Consider the following 25,014-nt stretch of genomic DNA (forward strand, 5'->3'; position numbering starts at 1 on the left):
CATAAATGACTCAATGATTGCCAGGTATCACTGTAATTGCCAATGTCAAGAAGACTTTGAATAACTATTGTAGACCTATCAAAGCCACGTGATTTCAATTCAATACGTTCTAACACATGGGATGTCAGACATGAGTTGAAGCCCCTGAAGGCAAGTACCTGTATAAACATGCCGTTTTCCTAAATAACAGGGAACATTTGGAGGAATCGTTCCTATGTATCTATAGCTGCCCTCACCATTTTGCTTTCATTTGAACAAGCACGTGGTATATACATTACTATCTCCAGGGAGTTTTGTAATATTTTGTATGGGTTAGTTTGGTTAAGAAATGGTTAAGAAATCACATAAATTATTTGCAATGTTTTAGTCTAGCTGTTATAGTCTATTTGTTTTCTTTTGTACATGGTTTATACGTACAAAAAACAAAAAAAAAATAATTTTGTATTTTCAGGGACCCACGATCAACCAGCTTCTTATGGGAAGACATATGGTATATTACAAAAAGAGACTAGAAAAGAGACTAGAAATTTTGGGAAGAAATTCTGTATGACATACTATCCAGCTACTTGGATAACTTACAGGAACCAAATATGATTATATATAATTTCAACTCTGTCCATAGATACATTTTAATTTACTTATTTCCCAAAGTATAATTATTAAAAGTTATATATATATATTTTAAGGGCTTAATAAAAGTAATTTTATAACAGAGAAATTCAACTAATAAAGAATCTAAAACATGAAGAAAAGCACAGGGCCGGAGATTATGAAAACAGATTAGTCTACTACTTCTCTAACTGTGGTCCATGCATGGTCTTCCTTAGAATCTTTCGGGGCTTTTTGAAGATGCAGAATCTCAATCTACCTGTCAGAATATGTAGACAAGTAGGGGCTGGAAGTCCTAATTTTAACAAACACCCATGTGATTTTTTTCTGTGTGTTGAAATTGAGAACTACCAATCTAAAGATTCTGAATGAGAATACAGAAAGACGGAGAAACAGAAAGAATTCCGAAAAGGTTCTTAAAAAAAAAAAAAAGATAGGAAGGGAGAGAGAGAAGGAAGAAAGGAGTGATAGACCAGGATAAAAACATGCTCTACACCAGAGTTTCACAACCTCATCACTATTGACATTTTGGGCTGGACAACTGTTTGTTGTTGGGTTCTGTCCTGCGCAATGTAAAATATGTAGCAGCTTCCCTGGCTGCCTACAATGCCAGAGCATCCCCCCACTCCAAATTGTGACAACCAAAATATTTCCAGACTTTGCCAAATGTCCCCCACCTGTCCAGGAATATAATTGCCTCTGTTTGAGAACCACTGGTCTCCACTACGGAAGTCGATAAAAACAAGAACAGTAAGCTAGAAAGATAATTCAATCCCTAGATTTATATATTAAAAAAACAACAACAACAATCAAATGAGAAATAAGAAGCATGCTAATCCATTATGCTCCTAAAGTTAGTTTCCTTGATGGCAGAAGTTATAAACTGGAAAGTGAGCTACGCATAATTTAAAAACTTCAGTTTCATTTTTCAGAATTTGGTACACGTCACACAAAAATTTGTATTTCTGATACCTCAACAATAAATCTTAAAATCTGGCAATATCTGCCTGTTTTTCCCAATGATAACAAATGACTAGAGCTGAGAGCTGGCAACTCCCTTTAGTGAGAGCACTGACATTTGCTCCGTAATTCTTTCTCGATAGGTAAATTCACTATAAAATTCCTTGTATTTGTCATTAGTGTTGTAGAGAATTAGAACCTATCCATATACTTAAAATTTACATTTAGTTTCCTAGAAATCCAAATCTCCCGATCAGGGCCGCGCTTTTTACCTACAAACGTGATTTACAAGCCACAGAAGCACACACATACAGCACACGAGAGAAGGTCCCTCAGTTCAGCGTAATCGTCACGTCAGGTTTACAATCTGTGAGGCACTGCACCCTACCACGCCCCAAGGGTGTAGGTACTGACTGACAACGCACATCCTGTACGTTATTACACTCACAAGGAAAGGAGTCATGACGGACTGATTTCAACATTCTCACATGAAAATTCAAGCCAGGCTTCACACAATAGGCTTCCTTACTAACCATCCATTAAAAAGAAGATTTGTTCCTGTGATGAAACAGGGCCTTCCCCAAACTTACTCTTCCTTCAGCTGTGGTGCTGGCACTGTTCCCCGTGGCCAACTTCCTGCTGACACCATCTAGAGGTAAAAAGGTCCACACCCCTCAGTTTACAACCTGTTTCTCATCTTTCGAAGTTGCGCCTTTTCCCCTGTGCCATGAATAGTAGCCCTGCGCCCAGCAGTTTCAGTGTACAATCAAACATGACTACAAGGTACAGGAATTTCCAGGTCTAGCCTGCAGAAAGTTGCTTCAATCATGAGTGTAGTTTCACATTGTTCGGTTATATAGCTTATGTCTGGATGAAGGTCTTACAGACCCTCCCTGATAACATTCTCCTTTTGCATCTGGTAGGCTTCTCTATTTCCCAGAAATGGAACACTACCTTTGTTTGTATGTATGTATTTATTATTATTATATTTATTTATTTTTTAAAAAGCTTGCAGCTCACAGTGGCCCATGCGGGGATCGAACTGGCAACCTTGGTGTTATTAGCACCACGCTCTAACCCACTGAGCTAACCGGCCACTCACTACCTTTGTGTTTATGGTCATGAATACAGCATTGCTTATTTCCACTTGACTCAACTGGCTACCCCGACATGGGCTGGGCATTTCTGTCAATCTTGGGAAAGTTCTTGGGAAGACAGGTTCTTTTCCCACCTGAAGTCAGTGTGTATCTCTGACTTTGACCTTGGGTTACAAATGTTCTGGAGACCACAGATTCCAATGATTTAGTTAATAATCCTTGGGATTTAGTCCACTAAGCTTTTCAACTGAATCTTCATTTTAATCTACTGCTCTTGGGTTTGCCTTACTCTTCTCTTTTCTTTCCATTACCTCTTATTTCAGAGGCTCATTTGCCCAGCTCTCTCACTCTAGGTCAACTCAAACTTCCCTTCACCCTGAACTTAATGCTTCACTACAAACCATTAGACCAGGGCTAGAATTCCCAATTTAACAGCATCAACAATTATTATCCCAAAATGCCATTCTCCCATGCTGGTGACAAAAATGTGGTTAAATAAGCATAATCAAGAAGTTCAAACATCATTTAAAATTCCCCATGAAGGAATAAAGAGATGAGAAAAATCGTTTCTGCAATATATTACCATTTAAAAAGCTGCCAAATTATACCATATAAATCAATAGTAAGATCAAGACTTATCATATGTTTTTTGGAAACTTCCTAGTGCAGAGATGGAAAAATAATATTTATATGATAACTTATTAAAAATATTATCCTTGGACTCTATGTTATAGGACTACTTTTAAAATGAAGTCCATTATGTCTTTAATATCTATATAACAATCTTAGAATTTTTTTGCTAAATTCAGCTTAGTATTATATGAGCATGGTTTAACTGCATATTCATTCATTCATTCATTTATTCAATAAACATTTTTAAGCATCTACTTCTTCTAAGTGCTCAGGATATAAAGACAAAAGGACAACTCTGTTCCTGAGAAATTTAAAGACTGTTTGGCAAGAAACACTTATAAACAAATATAATAATACCTGCTAAATGCTACAACAGACGCTTTGGAAGCACAGAGGAGGTACTAATTAACTCCATCTAAGGAAGTCATAAAAAGCTTTATAGAAGAAGTCTTAATAAATTATATCCATGTGTAACATCTTAGAACTGTCTAAAAGGGGATGAAAGTGCTTCCCACTGTGTAAAAGGCTGATCTGTGAGGGGTGCACTTAATGTGGAGATGATGAGCTTTTTGAGGTAGGTCTGGAACGGGTAATAGCGACTTCGCATAGGGGAAGAATATGCAGGCAATTTAAGAACTGTGTCGACCCAGGTATAACTGGCAGGTTGTGAACAAGAAGTAAGAGTGGCTTTACAAAAGGAAGGGTGGTGTCTGGGAGTATGGAGAGGGAGGATGAGATGGTTGAATATGTAGAGGGCCAAAATCAGGAAAGCATCTGAAAATCCCAGAGCATGAACATGTTTTATTCAACACAGTCATTACACAGGCACAATAATGGGGAGTCCCCCAAAGATGTTCTTAATCTCCAGAATCTGTGAATATATTACTTTACAGGGCAAAAGCCACGCTACAGATTTAATTAAATTAAGGGTTTTTAAGATAAGGTAAACATCCTGAATTGTCCAGGTGGGCCCAATGTAATCACACGGGTCCTTATAAGTGAATGATGGAGTCAGGATAGGCAGAAGGGAGATGTGACAAGAAAACCAGAGGTAGGAACATGCATTTAATCTAGCTTTGAAGATGGGAGGGGATTACGAGCCAAGGAATGCAGAAAGCCTCCAGAAGACGGAAAGGCAAGGAAATTAATTCTCTCCTTTGAGCCTCCACAAAGGACCTCAGTCTGATGACACACTGATTTAGCTCAGTGAGACCTATTTTGGACTTGTGCTCTCCAGAACCGTAAGATAATACATTTGTGTTGTTTTAAGCGTGTGGTACTTTGTTATAGCAGCAATAGGAGACTCATACACATGGGAATTCAAGTGGTTCCCCCTTGGTCTTCCTATGTCCAGTACAAACGAGAGGCCTTTCCTTGCCTGACAGGGTGAGGGGCTGTCACTCAAACCAGCAAGGTTGACTTGATAGCCATGGACCCACATCACTGGGCCAGAGGGAGCCTGGGCGGGAGACGTTGCTCACTGTGTAGAGGGCACCGAGGAACAGGTAGCAGGCATAGTCACAAAGGGTGATGCCCAGGAGTGGCTCACAACCTTTCAAGGGACAGGGGCGCAGTTAGAGACAGAAAGGGGTGCGTGTGGGAGTTGCAAACAAACCAGCATTGTGTTCACTGCTTTATGTTCAGTCACAGAATCCCACTTATTTTGAATTTCAAATAACCTAAGAGGATCCTTCAGATTTTGTTTATTAAAGAAGAAAATAAATCAAACATTTTGAGAAAAATTGACCTGGTGGATATGAAAACCTGTTTGGGAACAGGGCAGTCAGTGAGCTTTAGAATAAATAAATAAGCTAAGCTCTTTTAATTTTTATTTTGAATCTGTTTTCAACTCCAGAGTATTTTAATCAAATCTCTTATATAATATTTGAAGCCTGATGAGGACTTTTATTTAACCATAAAACAACTGGCAAGCCAATTAATAGTGTCACCATTAATATTATCTGAAAAATTTAATGCTGTGATCCAAACCATCTTTACTGAGCAAGGATGGAGAAGCGGGTCTAGAGGTTATTTACTCTGAAGAACAACCGTATGGAGAACTGATCCAGCTGCCAATTTGGAAGACACCACACACACACATTATTCCTTCTAACCCACTGACTACAAGCACGAGAGAGGATAACTATGGCGGGGGTCTGCGTGTGCGGGTGAGGTGTGGGGAGAGGTAGCCCTGGCTCCCTTTTCTCTGCTCTCACCTCTTCCCAGCGGATACAAATGTCTACACCTGTCCAGGGCCTAAGGGTGGGGGCAAACAATCAGAAATGGATGACAGTTCGCGTAGCATTTCTAAATTTGCTTCCTCTCTCATAACAAACCACAAACCCATCCAGGGTCCCTTATTTTTCCCCTCAGGTTTTTTCCAAAGATTGTTCGCCATAGTCTCATCTCTTTCCACACTCTTGGCTCCCTAGCACAGGACTTTAGGACCATTGTCTCAGTACTTGTCCTGTCTGAGGATAAGGGACCTACCTTCATTTCTGGGTTTTGAACACTCTGCCCCAAATATTTGCAGCGTGTAAATGTACAGCGTATCCAACATACTTAAAGTTATTGCTTTGAAAGGCACAAATCTAGTAGTGGCGGTGGACTGAAAGCTCACACGGCCCTTTGTAAGGCTATGTTATGGTTGGCAAGAAAAATGCAAATACATTAATTTAAAATATCATTTTTAGGGGACTTCTAATGAAGAAATATTTACTAAATGCTAATTAGTGATTTACTTGAGAAAAATGAAAATAACATTAAATAGAATAACAAAAACAAAAAACTAAAGGGCTTTTAAATTAATAAAAAACAGTTTTCTTATCCTAAGAAAAATGCTCCCGATGTTATAACAAACCAGGGAACAGTGGTTTTCAGCTCTAGGAAACTGAATACAACATGCAGAGTTTTATAAAAGTAAAGATGCCCACGCTTCATTCAGACTTACTACATGAGAATCTCTGTGGGCAGAGCATGGGTGAGCGTGTGTAAAACAAAGATCTGACAGATGAGTCTGACACACAGCGACAACCGAGAACTGTCCTACAGGGTCACTTAATTACACACTCCTCCTCGGCTTCCCATCATTCTCAGGGGGAATCTTTGGAATTTGGCTTAAGATTTCTAATCTTACTCAACTTCATCTAAAAATACGAGGATACGCAGAATGGAAAAGTGGTTTTGCTTTATGGGATTTAAGCTTTTGCTTTAAACTTAAAAAGTCAGCAAATTAAAATATGCAAATGTTTCTAAATAAGTAACATGACGCATTTCATTTCTATAGCAAATAAAGATGAAACTCTGCATAGTCACTGGTGAATTAGTCTAATCTTAGAATTAAGAATGGTTTGGTTTAAAGATTGCTAGATTAAGAAAGTTTCATGTTGACAGAAATATTTAATTATTAAAAACAATGTTCATAAAAGCTTATCTCGCAGTTTCTCTGCTGGTTACTAAAGGTGAATTCTGAAGCATTTCTAGGGGAAACAGTTAATGTGCTCAGGCGGGTTGGGGACTGAAAGGAGATGACAAAGTCAGCTACCAGAAAGTAGCTCCCTGAGTCCCAAGTCTTTCTTCACAGACATTTCCTACTATCTTTTATAGGAGCTACAAGAGAGACAGGCATGGCATACATTCCAAGGAGATCAACCGGAGCTGCCTCAGTCTTCCTCAGACTAGAATGACTTAAAAAAAAAACTCTAAGGTGGCCAGAAATCTTTAAGGTAAAGTTGGATTCAATTTTTGGGTGAGAATGTGAAGTGCTGATTCTCACAGTCCTAGTTCAAGAAGCCAACATCAAGTGCAGAATTTGGTCTACTGATAGAGGAGACGTTGGAAGTGAGGTGGTCTGCGGTGAGGAAGAAGCCGTGGGCCTCTGCAGGACTCCATGATGCATGGCTGCTCCTTTCCAGACAAGATCCCACACAAGCATCGGCAGATGCCACAGGTCCGTTTCATGGGATCAATGCACAAAGGAAGCAACCAGGATGAACCAACCAAGTATCAAGAGACAGAGCCACAGAGAGCCAATCCTGAGATCTCACCACCTTGTTTCAGTAGCTACAAGTCAAGAAGGGGCGGTGCCCTTCGAAAAGCAAAGAGAAAGAACTCCAGGGATTTGGGCCATCGTGAACATTAAGGGTGATCTTAAGTATCCTCTTGCTAAATTCCCAAAGCGTATCTGGCTCTTAATACATTTCTCCATTCTTCAAGATTAGCTCTTTGAAAGCAAGGCCAGTGCCTGCCTTCTCATTGCTACTGGCAACATCGTGAGAAACATCTGGAATTTCAGAGGCACTCTATGGGTATTTGCTGAATTGATGGATGGCCTTTTTAAACACTATGATTCCCCTCCTATACAAATTAGATTAATCTTAATATAAAAAATAATTACATAGTAACAGAGTGACTGCTTATTTTCATCACTATTTAAATGTACTTCACCTTATTATACTCGCAAAACAAACACCGTACAAAACACCAAAGGAGGATTATAGAACAATTACATCTTGGAGTTCCTTATTTTGATGACCTAACTTAGCAACTACCTTTATATTGTTGTTGACAGATCGAAATAATGAAGCAGCACATTCTGAAGAAACTGTTTTCATTAGCTCTGCCAATTCGGCTTTTAAGAGCCTCTCTGTCAAAACGTAAATCATTATTTTTTAATTGGTAAATAAAGTGCTCAGCAAACATCTTGACTCTTCTCCCATCTTTATCCCCCCAATTTATTACAGAGAACTTTGACGTTGGTTTATTAATGACTGTAATGAATATGGCGTTTATAATTTGATAAATCAGTAAAACAATATTTTGAAAATCTGCTCGAATTCGGTTAGCTTTAAAAAGTCATTGCCTTAAAAGATCCTAATGATATTAAATATCATACATGTTTGCGGCCAAAGAATGAAGGACTGTTGGAAAGTGAGCTGACTGGTTTCCTGTACCTTCTAGAGGTGAGAACAGAGGGGTTATTGTGACATAAATAGCTTCCTCTCCTCATCTTCACAACCGCAGTATTTTACTGTGAAGATGGGAGAAGAGGATATTTATTCACAAAGCCAACAAGCAGTAGATCATTAGTCTCTAGATTTTCAAACGGAACAAGACTGAGTTATATCCCTTAGTGGACATGCCTGTTAATTGAAAGTAAATGAATTCAGTGATTATACTTTTGAGAAATCATAGTCTGAGGTAGACGGTACAACTGAATCCTAGAGAACAGGCAGGGAGATTTCCTAGAATGACTGATCGCCAGAGAGTGGCAAACCTAGGACTCTTGGTTATATAGTTCTTTTCCTTCCTTAATATCTTCATATCCCAGAGCTCATTCCCAATCTTAGAGCCAGGTAGGTAGGGACAGAGAACAGTTCAGGTATAGAGAGCTGTCCTACTAGAGAATGTCCACCTTACACACTAATTGGTGATTAAAAAAATAAGCTTGAGATTTGCTTTACTTAGGATTTTTGTGTTTTGTTTTGGTGTGAGTGTTTTCAAGGTAGCCATATCAAAAAAGCCTTGAACTCTAAAATAAAGCTTTAGCAGCTCTGTTCCAAGAAGAATGAAAAGCTATTATTTCGCTTGGTCAATCTGCTTAGTAAAAACGGATTACTTCTTTACTTCTAAGTATAGGGGTAACTCATATAATATGTGAATAAAAATCTGGGTGTTGAAAATTGCTATAATTTAAGGGCTGCTCCACAATTAACAGCTCCACAATTCCACAATGACTGGAATTGTTTGGAGTCCATCCTGGAGGTGCATCTGTTACACTCCGATTGCTATCTATCATTGCAGCTCCTTTCTGAAAAATGGGGTCAAAATGTTTTTTGTCACAGGTCATGCTTTGTACTTCAGGGACCAATAACCTGCCACGGGAGCCTGGGGAAGGTAAGAACAATAGAGACAAAGGCAGCTGTTTGTCTGTATTCTCTGGAGGACTCAACCCAATCACAGGCTTTGTTCTGGACAGTGACCAAGCAATCTGCCCGGCCCTTCCCCTAGGGAAGTTTGAATATGGGCCACTCAGCTGACAAGGAAGCTGAGAGATAGAGAAGACAGTAAGTAAACGTGTAGTGAAAACCCTAAGTAAGCAAAAGCAACAAGGTAGGGAGGAGAGAACTTGGTGGAAAGAAGCAGGCAAAAAGAGAAAAAAAAAAATCAAAGATGAAAGTCCTAGAAATCGAAAACCTTGTGTTCTAAATGATAGCTCAGTATTTCCCAAAGGCTGACTGAAATTATTGATGTTGTTACACCTCACCTCCATCACCTGAGGTAACCTGAAAGAATGTAACAATAATGTGAAGTGCCATGAACAAAACAAAAACAAAAGCCCCCACTATTTTACCAGAGAGTTAGAAAACAGGTGTGTATTACAGAAAATGCCAGGCAACGTGTGGAAACGGAAGCGGCGGGAAGACCAGCTGAAAGAGACACTGCTCAGAAGGACAAAGGTTGGCTCTGACTCTAGGTCTCTTAAGACCATCAAGGCCAAATGACAAGATATCCTGGATCCAAAAGGCTGACAGGTAAGACTGGCATGACAACCTATCAGGATGGATGACAAATGAAAAAGTTAAAGGAAAAATGGAAGGAAACACCAAAGGGCATCTATATACTCGAGCAGAACATTTCCAACACGCCTGCCTTATATACTTAAAAAGAAAAGCAACCTGTTGGGGACAAGCTCACCATGGGGTGTGCTCACAAATGTGTACATTTTTGGGAGGGATGGACCTTTGCACGGAAGGCCTACCTGTATTGCTTCTCTTCTAAGATGTAAGATAAGACACCAATTCAATTAGCTTTAAAGGAATCAAATAAAAATCCAATGTACGTGTTGATTGCAAATTATCATCCCAACAGTGAAAATCTGATAGGAAAACAATGTCTTGGGATTGAAGAAATACAGTACATCTTTAAATTCTATCTGCTTTGGCACCAAACCTGAACTTTCCTCCATGAAATCTGCAGGGTTAAAAGACCAGTTCTTTAATTCAAGTTATATTACTATGACAATTAAAATGGCTTAACTTATATATGAAGATTCAAAAAACATATTTTCACTGATTTATAAATGTGTTATTTCCCCTTCCACTTTACTGCTCTGAAGGCCCATAGAAATTCTTATTGTCTAGAAGCAAAAGGAATGGAAAAAAGAAAAAAAAATACAAGGAATGGTATTTCTTCATAAAAGTTGGTACACTTGGGCTTTCCAAACTTCTACAGATGACTGCATAGCCTGCCTCAGGAGACCCTTAAAGATCTAAAAATTGTTTTTCTTATTGGATTTCTGATATTAAACCGACTCTCTCGCTGGCGTTGATCCTGTAATTTCTCTCACCAGATGTACACTGCGTGTGACTTTTACAGGTGACCCAGCCCACTAGATGCAGCAAGTTGCTGGCAGGTAAAGCCAATTTCCTGAAGTAAAAAGATCTCTCTCTGGGCTTGGTGTGTCCGTCACGATTCTATCATTCTTTGGTCTCTGGGTCATTTGTTTTTCACTCACTTCTCCATTTCAGTTTTTAAAGCATTTCACAGTAGGAGACTTACTGATGTCTCTAAGTTTGTTTTTATTTTTGGGTTTTTTTTGGTTTTGTTTTTTCCTTTTTCCTTCCTTCCTATTCAGGGAAAACTTCCACCTTGGCTATCTGGATGCCTAATTCTTTATTTTTCCTGTTCAGTAGTAGCACTATTAGTCTTACATTTCCCTTCGTTTCTTTGTCCAAAATTGTGAACATTATTTTCTTTAAATTTTATTATGAAACATGTTCATATTACTAGTAAACTGGAAAAGAGATAAGAAAAGGCGTATCTATAATCTTACTTCATGAACATCATCATTTTTGGTATTCTAACATCTCTTCCTAATCTTCTGACTCATGCAAATCTTTTCATGTGTAGTTATAATCACAGAATAATTAACATATTTATTCACTCAAGAAATATTTTACATACTAATTTTTCATTATTACTTTTTCAGAGGTGTTATGTTGTTACATTGTTATGAATTTCATAGCCATAATGTTATTGGCTGATTAATACTGCGTTATATGGATGAGTTTTAATTTAAATATTTTCCTCCCTTTGGTTCCATTCTTATCAAGTGATGTACAAATCTCTTCTTTGGATGATTCCCAGCATTTTAGCTTTATGTGTCCCTTTAATTGTTAACCTAGCTGCCTTCTCTCCATCTCCCAAAAAGCAACCATGATGTCTGCTATTGCCACTGCTTCCTGTGTCGGAGACCCTTCTCTCTTTTCACATGACATGTTCCAGTCCTTCTAGGAAAAGGTGGATCTGATCTGGCCACCCTATCAAGGTTCCCCTCAACTGTGGTTGCTGGGATTAAGGAAAGCTGCAGATATGCATTAGAAGTTAATTTGAACCAGAAGTAGGAATATTCTGTGGCTTGTGAAGCCTACATTTTTAAAGCTACAGGAAGTAAGATTTTAATATTTTAGAGTCTTCATTAAAGGAATGTGAAAATGGACTTCTTAGCATATCTAACGAAAAATGAGACATGGGCGGGGGGGTGGTTTGGAAAAGAAGAAAGATGACTGAACTAGAATCCTTTCATATATAAATATGTGTATATATATATTAATTTAAGTATAGTTGGTATACAATATTATGCTACTTTTAAGTGGACACTTTAGTGACTTGACATTTATATTCCTTACAATGTGATCACCACACTAAGTTTAGTAATCACCTATCGCTGGGATGACATAGTATTTCTCAGGTGTCTAATGATAGGATCTTGGATTCTAAGTTCCTCACCTGTCAAATGGGAGGCTTGGAAGTGAAGAACCTCTACAATCTCCTCTGGATTCTAAGGCCAGAGTGCACACAAGCCAGAAACACCCCACAGGACACATTCCGCTCTGAGGGCCACTTAGCTTTAATGCTAAGCTTTACATATTGTAAGAGAAGCTCTAAAAGACCAACCTCTTCAGAACACTCGCATATAAAAATAAAGTGATTAATTCCTTCGGCAAAGCCACTGAATTCTCCTGAATGTAGAACCATGGATTTTTAGATCTTCTAAACGGTCTATAGCAGAATGGCAGGCCCAGCTTGGGGCCAGAAAAGCTGTTATTTTCCTTTCAATTTCTCTGTTGACATTCTCACATATCCTGCTATATTTCCCTTTGTATGCAGCCTAAAGCTCAGCAGGGTTTTAAAGAAAAAGAAAGTACTTGTGGCTGGAGAGAGGGAGCAGATCTAAAGAAAAGGAAACAAGCACATTTTTATGACTTTGTTTTCTGAGAAATACAAGCCCTACTCCTCTCTTCCTGCCACGTTCTAAGGGAGAGCCTACTTTGGGGGCATGGTTAGGGTTACATGCTAACCAGCTGATAGGATAAGAAAAAAAAATTATTCTGAAGCATTTTGGATTCCTGAAGCCTTTAGAAGGGGATGGCTAATTTTGTTGCCGGTTTCATGGTCATTCACTAGCAGAAAATGTCTTCCGAATATTATACTGGGTTGCTATCTGCTTTATTCACTAAGAGAAGTAGCAGGAAGGAGGCTGGATAAAAAGAGACTGGATAGCCCTGCTTTGCTAGGAAAACAGGGGTGTGAGTGGAACATGTCTAAAAAGGTTTTAATTTAATTCAAACTTTTAATTAAAAAATTGTTTCACATTAAAAGGTTAAACTTCATAGTACCTTTTTAAAAATATAGTGAAATTGCTTTCATTTCGTTTTGCCCAAATTGAAATTAAAAGCGAGGCTTCAAAATAAATGATAAAAGCAAAAGAAAATTATAATGTATGTCACTGAAACTGGATAATTAGTAAAAGTTAATCATTTAATCTACAAGCCAGAAGTGGTTGAATTATAACTTGAACATAAAGAAAATATCACTTTCATAAATATTAATTTCCCCTCTGCTCGTGTTTGACTCACTAGTTTCAATGACCTCAAGATTCAAAGTTAGCTTCCTTGATGGTAAAATGTTTTAACAAAACCTATCCCGTATATCCAGAAACCAACAACAAATTATGTGAATTTTGTATCATGTACTCTGCCAGACCTCACTTACAGGTCACTGCGGACACAGGTAAAAATTCAAGTGCCATGACTACTGCTATTAATAGATAATTTGGGCTATTGTTAAATGCCAATGTACAAATAGTGGACCTATAACATACAGCAGTGATTCTGGGCATGGGCTGGGGCGCCCGGAATGGATATCTGAATTCTGGTTCTGCCACCCCTTGCTTGGTGGCCTTGGGCCAGTTCTTTAACCTCTTGGCGCCACCATGAACTCACTTCCAATATCAGATTAATAGTATGTATCTCACAGTGTTGCTGTGAAGCTTCAAAGGGATGACACATAGAAAGGGCTCAGCAGTGTGCTTAAAACAAGGAAGCCCTACAAAAATGCCAGTTACTTGTGTGTTTATTCAACAAATAGCTCTTAAACACCCACTTTGTCCAGGTACTGTTCTAGTCGCCAGGGATAAAGCAATGAATAAATCACACAAGAATTCCTCCCCTGATGGAATGTACATTCTAGCAGAAAACAATATCTAACAATGAAATAGTACTTATACCTATTTACAATTATTGCTGAACCACTGGGTTTTAATGCCATCAAGGAGACATTTAGCAAAGTTTGGAAACATTTTTGATTGTTACAAGTGGCATCAAGTAGGAAGATACCAGGGATGCTGACAGACATGCTACAAGGTACAGGACCGTCCCCCACAACAAAGAATTATATGGCCCAAAATGTCAACAGTGCAGAGGATGAGAAACCCTATTTTACAGGTTAGGTATTGACTCAGTTAATCCTTAAAACAATCTTATGAGGTAGGAATTAAAAGTATGGTGATATGTTATAGTAACCAATAGTAGCTGCATTTTATAGAATTTGACTGTATAACATTCATGGTAATATTTATATTGCATGTCAATATATTATATAATCTTTGTAAAGTTACATAAAACTATATACAGATACTTTAAAAATACCTTCCTAGTGTGTACCTGTGTGTTTAAACACAGATGATGGATTTTACAAAATTGATTTTGTCTTCATTTTACAACCAATGACCGTGTAGTTGTGTCATCCAGATTTTAAATTATTACTCTCCCCTGATCCTCACTAACATGCTAGAGAGGTGATTTTTTTGTGTGTGCCACATCTGCAATGATTTGAATATCCAAAGACGGCGGCAGTGTGGTATACCAGAAACACCAGACCAGGAATGCAGAGATCCAAGGTCTAGCTTCATCATCTCACTGGCTGTGGCATCTTGGGTAAGTCATTTAACTTTGCGGGGCACCTGAACTTTAGCATCACCAAAACATGAGGCAATGAGGTCTTTCAGATCATGTGTGGAAGTGCTATAGGAAATGCCATGAGCGTTACCACCCCCTATCACAGCACGGACATGTACTGAGTGATCACTTTCTTCTCACTGTGCATTAACTCATTTCATCCTCACTATAGCCTGTGAGGGTAAGTTCACTGGTCAATGCAAGTTGCAGATAAGGAAACACGGAAACGTGGCAACTTGCCTGAGGTTGCAGGGTCAGGAAGTGGCAGAACAAGAGTTCCCATCAGGCATTTCTGGCTCTAGAGCCCTCCCTCTTAACCAGCATGGGACTTTCTGAGTTACTGTTTGCAGTCATATTTGATTTGTAAGTAGTGGTGATTTCGTCAATTCTTTTTTCATAGCTTCTGCATTTATTTCATACTTAGAAAGGTTTTCTTGACTTGGAGAGTATTAAAAAAAAAATCCATATTTTCTTTTAGTAGTTCCGTGGTTTTATATTTCAAAGTTTAAATCTTTAAAATACTCTGAATTTATTTTGGTGAATAGTAAGAGTCTGGATTCAACTTCCTTGTTTTCCAAATGGTTTCCCAGTTGTCACAATAACTTCTGTTGAATAATCTACCCTATTCCCACTGATCTGAAATGCCAACTTTATTATATACAAAATTCTCATATTATTGTAATCTATTTCTTGACTTCCTGTTGATGTGACAACCAGTAAACAAATAAACAAACTGTTTTAATTACTGTATCTGCATCTTATGTTTTACTATTTGGTAGAGCTAGTTGTCCTCATTATTTTTCTTTTCCAGAATTCTGCTGGCTGTTCTTTAGGGACTTAAAATGATTAGGTATTTTTGTTAGGATTGTGTCACATTTATAAATTATTTAGGAAAAACTGGTATCCTTAGGAGGTTGAATCTTCCCATGTATGAACGTTGTATACTTTTGTGTTTGGTTACTTCACACCCTCTATTGTTGGTGAGCTCCTTTAATATTTTAAAGTTGTTCTCATACAGGTCTTCCTTTATTACATTTACTCCTAGTTAGTAACATATTCCTACCTGGTTAATGCTATCACATGGATGTCTTTCTTATAAGCACATAGGATAATAAAAACTGTTAGTTACAATGTTATATAAAAAGGCATTCAGTTTGGTTTTGGTTTTTATTGTGTGCCCTGTTCTTGAAACCTTCACAAACTCAAGGTTGAAAACTTCACTAGGACCACAGCCACATAACACTTCATTTTTTAACTCCTGTTAAAAAATACTTGTCTCTAATACATCATCTGTATATCACATTGTGTGCTCAGTTCTTCTTCCATCGTCATATATTTTATGCATTTCTACTAACCATTGTTACCCCAAGACATTTTAATTAAAAAAAAAAAAAGAAATACTTTTCTCATGAAATATTTTAGCATGAATGTAGAACTTACTAGATTTTTAGAAATCTTAGCTCTATGCTTAGCTTCATCATAAACTTTGGGAGTACACAGAACCCAGTGGTGTTACATTACATATTAACAATTTTTACTGAACAGAAAACATAAAACTGACCTCCTAAGTTCATTCCAGCTTGAAGACATTTCTGAAGTCTGCAGGCAGGACAATTCTTCCGTCGAATTTTATCAATGATGCAATCATTTCTTCCAGCACATAAATAGTTGTGTTGCCCTGAATAAAATAAAAAGAAAAAAAAATTGTTAAAATAAAGACTATTATACTAATATAAAGTACTAACATGTATACTCAGAATATGAACCTTCCTCTTTCCTGTTTTGAAATCTCTTCTTCAAAAAAGCAGAAGGGAAATATGGTTACGGATAATACAGGCATAGGAACGGCCAGCTTAACACAGCTGAGACTTTAGATGACAGATGATAAGATTAACACTACGTTTATTTCCAACGGGTTCTCATATAAGTAGAGCTGCACTCCCCCGTTGTTTACCGTTTTTGAGAGCTACACGAGCCCTTTCAGTGATGGTGCAAATTTCATTCAGACATCCCAACAGCACGGATCTCAACACACGCCCTGCCATCTTTATGTAAGCTGCTATGCCTGCTCACCTTTTACACAAGTGATTTCAATGGGAAGACTTTCAAATTATACAATTATTATTTCAAATGTTTAACTGTTTCATTCTGTGGACCAAACTGGAACAAAAATATTCAGATGTAGAAATTGCTTAGAGAATGGCAGCTACTGGCAAAATGTAAAATCGTAGCCTAGCTCAATTACTCCTTCATTTATTCAAAAAATATCTACAAAACTTCCAACAGCTACCAGGCATGATTAGAAACACTAGAGATACAGTCATTAATAAGACAGACTTAACTCCCTATTCTCATTATCTTTCATTCAATTGAGGTGGGACAGATAGTCGACAAGGTGATTAGGTAAAATGTGCAAATGTTAAATAGTAACAAATGCTACCGGAAAAAACAAAAAAGAAGAAGGGGAGGGGCATATACCATGGTGAAGGCGTGGGAGGGGAGGGGAGGATGCTGAGATTTTAGAAAGAGTGCATACAGGGAAGGCCTCATTAGAAGGTGATTTTTAAAGAACGGGCTGAAGAAAATGAAGGTGCTATGTGGATATCTCTGTTAGAAAATATACCAGGCAGAGGGAAAAGCCAGTGAGGTAAGGGTAGGGGTGGGGAGGATACCTGGCATGATTAATCAACAGCCAAGTGTGAACGAGCAGAAAGCAAGAGGAGATGAGGAAAAAACGTGAATGTGAGTCAGATCACATAGGGCCTGATAGATCACCTTCGACACTGACTTTTACTCTGAGTCAGCTGGGAAGCCACTAGCTGAGAGGGCTTCGAGCAGAGAAATGACTTGATGGGACTTACAGTTAATCACACAGTCTGGCCGCTGTGTTAGAAACTGACCGCAGTGAACAAAGGACAGAATTAGGGAGACCAGGGTTAGGAGGCCATCACACTGTGCTCTAAGGGAGAGATGATGGTGAGTCGGGTCAGTGTGGTGGCAGTGACAGTGGTGAGAAGTGGTCAGATCCATGATGCATTTTGAAGTGAAAGATGCTAGGATTTGCTGATAGACCAGCGCAAACGGGGCATGAAAGAGGCATGGCGATTCTTGGGCTAAACAATTAGAAAAATGGAACTGCCAAAAATTGACATGGGGAGGACAGCAGGAACACGTTGGCTTATGGGGAATGACACCGGTTTCAGACATGGGCGTATTACGTTTGAGAGGCCTGAGAGGTATCTAAGAGGATGTGTCAAACTGGCAGTGACATACACAGATCTGGGGTCAGGAACAGGGCTCGGCTTTTGGTCATTATTTTAAGCCATGAGAGTGGATGAGATCACATGGAGAGTGAGCACGGGTTGGGAAGAGATGGGTCTGAGGATTGAGGCATGGGTCATTGAAAACATGCTCACAGAGAGGAGAGGGAAATCTCCCTGGTGACTGTACAGTGAACGGACTCAACAGTACTCCCTTCAGGCTAGTACCACCACTCCCCCTTGGTTGAGAATTACCAGGTAAATTACAGTAAGTACTTAGTAAAAATAATGTGTATTGTTTAATGGAATTAAAATAATTTAATATAGAGCATATTTTCAGTAACGTGGTAAATCTTAGTAATAATAATAATAATAATAATAATAATAATAATAAAACAGTCATAGGATATGGAAATTTATCAAAGTGAAGAAATAAAACCCCACTATTATAATAATCAAATTATTTATTTAAAAATTGAATGCTCTTAATAAATATAGGTAGGTGTAGATAACTGCACAATCGATTAAGTAATTTAATATGCGTGCAGGTGGAGTCCCAGAAAGAAAGGAGAAAGAATAGGTGAGAAAAAAATGTTAAAATTTCCAAATTTGAATAAAAGCAACAACTCAGAAATCTAGAAAGCTTAGCAAATACCCAAAAGATAAAAGAAAAGAAAAAACAAACACTAAGGTACAACATAATTAAATTGGTAAAAACACAAATATAAAAATATTTAAAAGCAGCCAGAGCAAAATAAATTAAGTTACATAAAGGAAACAATGATAAGAGTAATAACTGATTTTTTTATTCAAAACAATTGAGGCTAGAAGGCAATATAAAATATCTTTAAAGACTGTCAACTCAGAATAACCAATGAAAACATTTCTCAAATGGAGGTGAAATAAAGAATTTTTTTTTTTTTATAAACTAAAGCTAAGAAAATTCATTGCTGGTAAAATCACATTATAAGAAATGAAAAAGGAAGTTCTTTATACTGAAGGGAAATACTGGATAGAAATTTAGGATATACATAAAATAATGAAAATGATAAATAGGTGGTAAAATGTAAAATATTCTTTTCTTTCAATTCTTTAAAAGTCAAATGATTGCTTAAAACAAAAAAAATAATAAAATTGTATTATGGGATTTATAAATACGTATGTAGGATTAAAATATCTGAGAATATAGCAAAAAGAACAGGAAGGGGTATAAATAAAATTCTACTGCTGTAAGTTTCTTACATTATATCTGAAGTGCTATTTGAAATGGTATATTTGAAGCCAATTCAGGGTAGACTATAAGTTAAGAATATATTCTGTAATCCCTACAGCAGTGGTTCTCAAAGTTGTCCATGGACAAAGCATCAGCATTGCTTTAAGAATTTATCAAAAATTTAGATTCACAGGCCCCACTCCTGACCTACTAACTGAGAAACTCTGGGGTGGGACCTAGAAATCTGTGTTTTATATAATCCTTCAGGTGGTTCCAGTGCACATTAATGTTGGAGAAATACTGCCATGAAGCAACCACTAGAATAATAACACAAAGAGTATAGCTCAAGAGACAATAGAGAAATAAAATGGCATACTAAAAACATTCAACCCAACAAAGACAGAAGAGGAAAAACAAGTGAACAAATAATAGAGGGAACAAAAGGAAAACAAACACCAGATAACAGATATAAACCCAAGAATAGCAACAATTATATTAAATGTAATGGTGTAAACACTCTCATTAAAGTCAAAGATGTAGACTGGATTCAAAAAAGATGCAGACCGAAGTGTGTGTTCGTATGCATTTTAAATATAAAGGCACACACAGGTTAAAGGTTAAAAGATGGAAAAAATATAGACAATGAAAATATAAGATAAGAAAGCTGATATGGCTATATTAAAGTCAAACAAAGTAGACTTCAAGACAAAGAATATCAAAGATAAAGAACGTCATTTCATAATAATGAAATTGATACATAATAATCCTAAATACGAAAGCATCTAATAGAGCTTCAAAATACATCAAGCAAACATTGACAGAACTAAAAGGTAAAAAGATAAATCTAAAACCACAGCTGGAGATTGACTTCTCTCAGTAGGTGGCAGAACAATAACTATCTTGAAAATCAGTAAAAATACATAAGATTTTAACATTATCAAACACCTTGATCTAATTAACACTTAGGTCACACAACTGCACAATACGCATGTTTTTTTCAAGTATGGATGGAACATTCACTAAGATAGACCATATCCTGAGCTATAAAACAGTCTCAAATTCTAAAAGGATTGAAATCGTGCACAATATGTTTTCTGACCACAAAGGAACTAAATTAGAAATCAGTAACAAAATGATATCAAGAAAGCCCCACATATTTGAAAATGAAGCCACACACTTCTAGATAATTTATGGTTTAAAGAAGAAATCACAAGGCAAATTATGTAATATTTCAAACAAAATGATAAAAATTCAACATATAAAAATGTGTGGGGTACAGCTAAAGCAGTACTTACAGAAATTTTACATAAGGAGAAAGGCTTAAAATTCAAGATTTAAGATTCTACCTCAAGAAGCTAGAAAAATAGAGACTAAACCCAAAGCAAATAGAAGGAATGAAATCACAGTTAAAATAAAAAGCAATACAGAAAAACCAACAAAGCCAAAAGTTGGTTCTTTGTAGAGATTGACTAAGTATAAAGGTAACAGCGGATAGGCTGGGGATTCTGTTCCATGTCTTCCCACCCTGGGCCCCAGGTTGATGGAGCAGCTACCACAGCCAATCCTGGGAGTCTCATGGTAGACGGGCTGTAGAATGACTTAGGAAAAATCTAATGCTCAAGCACAGAAGGGACTGAGCTCTAGTCCAAGGATCCCACTCAGTTAACAAGGGGGCAGAAATTGGAATCTTACGTTCTACCCAGAAGGCAAAGAGCTGGAAATATATGGGGAACCTCTCTGAAGGCTACCTCCATGAAGAGGAAATAAAAATATAAAATTCAGCCTCCATATTAGTTCCTCTCTGAAGTGTTAAACCATTTACATTATTGCTTTTGGGGGGATAAATTAATCTTAATAGATGAGTTGAGGGCATGTTCCATAAATAGCTGAACTTTTCAAAATGTTAGTGAGAAGTTACCAGATTCTAATACATTTCCTTTTACAATAAAATAAACATCTATGGGCTACGCAACTTCAATAAAGAATGCAAACCAGTGACCATCCCACCTCCACGTCCAAAAACCCACAACCTATTAATGAATGTAAGTACATCAACAAGAATCTGTACAAAAACTTGTAAGCTAAATAAATTAAAAGCTTCTAGGGGAAATGTGAATGCCCCACCATTTTCAAACAGATTATAATTATTTTTCCTCACAAAAAGTTAGAGGACGTTCTGTCTAGCTAGCTGGTAGCAAACACTGTAATAGGTACTTCAAAGAGAAACAATGCACATCTCCACAACATGGAGAAAAATCAAAGCTTAAAGTCAACGGGATATGATTTGGAGAGTCCAACATATTCCTTTAAAAATAGCACTTTTGTACAAAGTTGCTGAGCATCCATCTACAGGCTCTAGACACTACTAGACATGAAGCACCAGTCTGTAAGCTAATGGAGAAAATTGACACATAGTACAAATGGCATACTGCCTGGCAGATAGCTGCTACTGAAAAATGGTGAAAAGAATGAATGAACATATGTTAACCAATACATTAAATGCATGTATGACATACAGAACTTACATGTTCATGTGGCATGCTGTATATAGACATAAACCCAGTCATGAATGTGCACAGAAGGCCTACGGGCTCCTAATTGGCTTACGAAAGACCCATATGCACAAATCATTCCTGCCCTCTCTCTGGCATTGTATTTTCCAGACACCTCTATACACACACCCATTAAGGAAAAGAGCTCTAAGGATTTGCAAGGAAGCAGGAGAGGGTTCTGGGAAAGGGAGAGATCACTGAAACCAGGGTCAGAATCCCAAGCAGGATGCGCGCGCCTTCCTGGTATCCTAGGTCCTAAATACACAATGCACATCATTCTCCACTGAAGTTCGTTAGGATTCCTTAGATCACAACTATTACAGAGTCATCAGAGGTAAAAGCATCTTGTTTTAAGAATGAAAACAGTCGGGGCTCAGGCAACTTCAGTCACTCATCCCTCTGGGTACACTAGTTCAATTACCTCCTGCTTGAGATAGTGGCAGCTTTTGGGAGAAAAGGCAGTCATCCTAGAAATCAGCTATCAAGGTTAGAGCCAATCTGGAGTGGATCCAGGAAGCTTCATTAGTACATGTGTGACATAAATTGACAGATTTAGAGGGAAACCAGAAAGCACTCAAGAAAATGCCTATGGATTAAGAACAACAACAAAGTTGAATTAAAAAAAAAATCAAAAGTACCATTTTTTCCTGTTGTTTTCAACTATGGTACTGCTTTTAACTGTAGAATAATTCAGTGAAGTGTTTAAAAGTTAATTTCATTATTTTAAAAGTAATGGAACCCGATAAAGAAAGGTCTTTTAAAATTTTCAACTACTTTGAAATCAAGAGCTAACTTTTTGTTATACTTGGGCTGATCACTAAAGAGAAAATACAGATTGGGTGACATATGGGTCTTGCCTTAAAGCATCACTAATGTTAGCACGAAAAGTTGGAAACATGGAAGGCAGTTGGGGGAAGACACAGTGAAAGAGCACAGCTTGGTAACCAGATACCCTGTGTCCCAAGCCTGCCTCAATAGTATACTGGGAGGCTCTCTGCCAAGTTGCTTAACGGTTCTGAGACTCAGTTTTTTGATCTATGAAATGGGCATGGCAATTCTGACCTTGTAGGTTGTTTGATGGATTCACATTAATGCATAAAACAAGAAGTACAAAGCCTGGCCTGATGTAAGAACTGGGGGAAAACATGGTGATAGTGATGCTATCAGCCATAATTTATTTGGTTAGCTCAGTTTTAAAAATAAAGTAGTATGAGAAAATCCAAACAACAAACATCATCAACTCTGGATTAAATATAAGTGAGTAAAGAACTTCCTGTGGGAGCAAGTACCCACTGAGTGAGAAAGGTCTCTAGAGAAAAGGGCCCACTTGAGACAAGACAAATACTCTTCAGCTTTGATCTCATCTTCAAGCCTTAACTGTTTCTAAGAGCTGGCAAGGATGTGAGACTGGAGAACTACATCCTTCAGGTAAACACGGGACAAAAAGCTGGGGCTCTGATCTGTGTGCAACTCAGGTAAAAATTCTAGTCTAGGGCCCAAGACTGTAGGAGTGATATAAGATTCTGCAAAGTTATGCCTTCTTTGTATTGTTGCCCCTCGTATCTCCTGTTTTCTAGTATTACTTAATATTAAAACTCCTAAAAGTGAGTGGGTGCACATGTTTAGGGGCAGAAGGAAAGGTGAACCTGGGAAAAGGGAATTCCATTCTGCCAGGAGCTTCATGGAACTGCAGAGTAGCTGGTGGTAGCAGATATTTAGAGGCAAGCGGGTTGAGGACCACAGGCCTTCGAAGAGGAAAAAAAGAGGTTCTGGAATTTAAAATGGGTTCCCTGACAATGATTTCATCCCATTCAGCAAAGATTTTTAAAGCAAAATATAAAAGGGCCAAACATAATTCTAGAGGTACGATGAGGTTGCAGGAATTTAACCGATTAAGATAAATCACATGGGCCTGATGTGGTGTGACTTTAAAAAAGAGGGAGTGACTGTAGCTGAGTTGAGGCTTTATGGAGAAAGAAAGCATCTGAGGTGAGCCGTGGAGAATGCTGTGGATTGGAAACATGGAGAGGTCAAACGTACAGATTTGCCAAGCACAGGATGAGCCCAGGGAAAGGCAGAGAGACGCAGTTAAACAGTCAGTGAGCAGCTGGTCGGGCTGGGTGAAACCCGGAAGGGGAGGGTACAGACGGGAGCAGGCAGTGTCTACACATTCTGGTGACAGGAGGATGTCCAGGGGCTGCCACTGCCACGTGGGCTCCTGAACACTCTCTTCTCTTTCGGTTTCAGACCCACACACCCACCTAGCCATTGGATGTCCCCACCTGAGTGTCCCCGACACCTCACACCCTCCATGTTCACAAATCAAGCCTAAGGTCCCCACCCCACAGACAGCCCCCTGCCAGTCTCAAGGTCGTCTTTGATTTACACTCCTCCCACCTCCCCGCAAACCCCAGAAAGCCTCAATAGTCAGTGGGTTACGGGTGCTGACGAGCCTCTCCTGAGTTTTCCTTGAATTCCATCCGTGCCCACCAGTTCTGTCTCCCCTTATTACAGGCTCTCTTGGTTAAACTTCTGAATTATAGAGTTTGAACCCTTGCTTCCTATCTATGGGACCTTAGACAAGTTACTTACCCTTTTTGTACATCGGTTTCCTCGTTTGTTAAAGCACCTATCTCATGAGTTATCCTGAGGATGGAATACACCATATAAAGCACTTAAACAGTTGCTGGCACCCAGGAAGGGTCCAATGAATGCTCCAAGATTCTATGTTTTGAAAAACTGACTTATGACACTTTGGAAGCACAGCCCTTTACAGATGGGGGACGGACTAAACAGAATAAGAATGCAATGGATATGGACATTTGCCCCTGCCCGGCACCCCAGATACTTTCCCCTAGCCTGGAGAAGCTGTGCCCGGGGGCCTCAAACTGTGCCTCCTAGAGAGGACCACTTCTGCCCACGCCCCCCACTTGATGTTTCCTTCCCACACCACGGCCTCTATCTCATTTACTCACTTGAACTTGATTAGTCAGCCTGAGAATCAATCTGACTTGCTTGCTTCCTTGACTTCCTCTTCCTCCTGGGGGTGAACACCCTCAGGAACAGATGCAGGCTCCGTCTCTCGGGGGAGCCTGTTCCTGCATCTAATTATGGGGCTCAGGTAGAGTCTCCCCCATCTTTTTTTTTTGCCGTTACCACTAAGCCATATCTTTCAACTTAGTTACCCCCCAAAAGTTGATATTTTATCTTCCACCATCCACTCCTTGGTTTTCTTTCTCCATTTCTTCAGAACCCAGGTTGGGAAATGTGGGGCTATTTCTCAGGTTCCTTCGCGATGGAGAAAGAACCCAGCACCAGAGTCCCTGCCACTGGGATCTGGACAACAGGGACACAAAACCAAGTGAGTTCCCGAGCCTGAATCCTGCCACA

At 38.5% G+C, this 25,014-nt stretch overlaps 1 protein-coding gene across 2 annotated transcripts in view; it reads right to left on the reverse strand.

Annotated features, from left to right (window-relative positions):
- The window catches only part of NR3C2 (nuclear receptor subfamily 3 group C member 2), a 309,474-nt gene that overhangs the window by 77,000 nt on the left and 207,460 nt on the right, over positions 1–25,014 (reverse strand). For both annotated transcript variants that reach the window (XM_033134524.1, XM_033134523.1), the window contains exon 4: positions 16,161–16,277. In XM_033134524.1, coding sequence (XP_032990415.1) covers positions 16,161–16,277 — 117 coding nt within the window. The remainder of the gene's footprint in view (positions 1–16,160; positions 16,278–25,014) is intronic.

The sequence above is a fragment of the Rhinolophus ferrumequinum genome, chromosome 18, assembly GCF_004115265.2.
Source record: "Rhinolophus ferrumequinum isolate MPI-CBG mRhiFer1 chromosome 18, mRhiFer1_v1.p, whole genome shotgun sequence".
Classification (NCBI taxonomy): Eukaryota; Metazoa; Chordata; class Mammalia; order Chiroptera; family Rhinolophidae; genus Rhinolophus; species Rhinolophus ferrumequinum.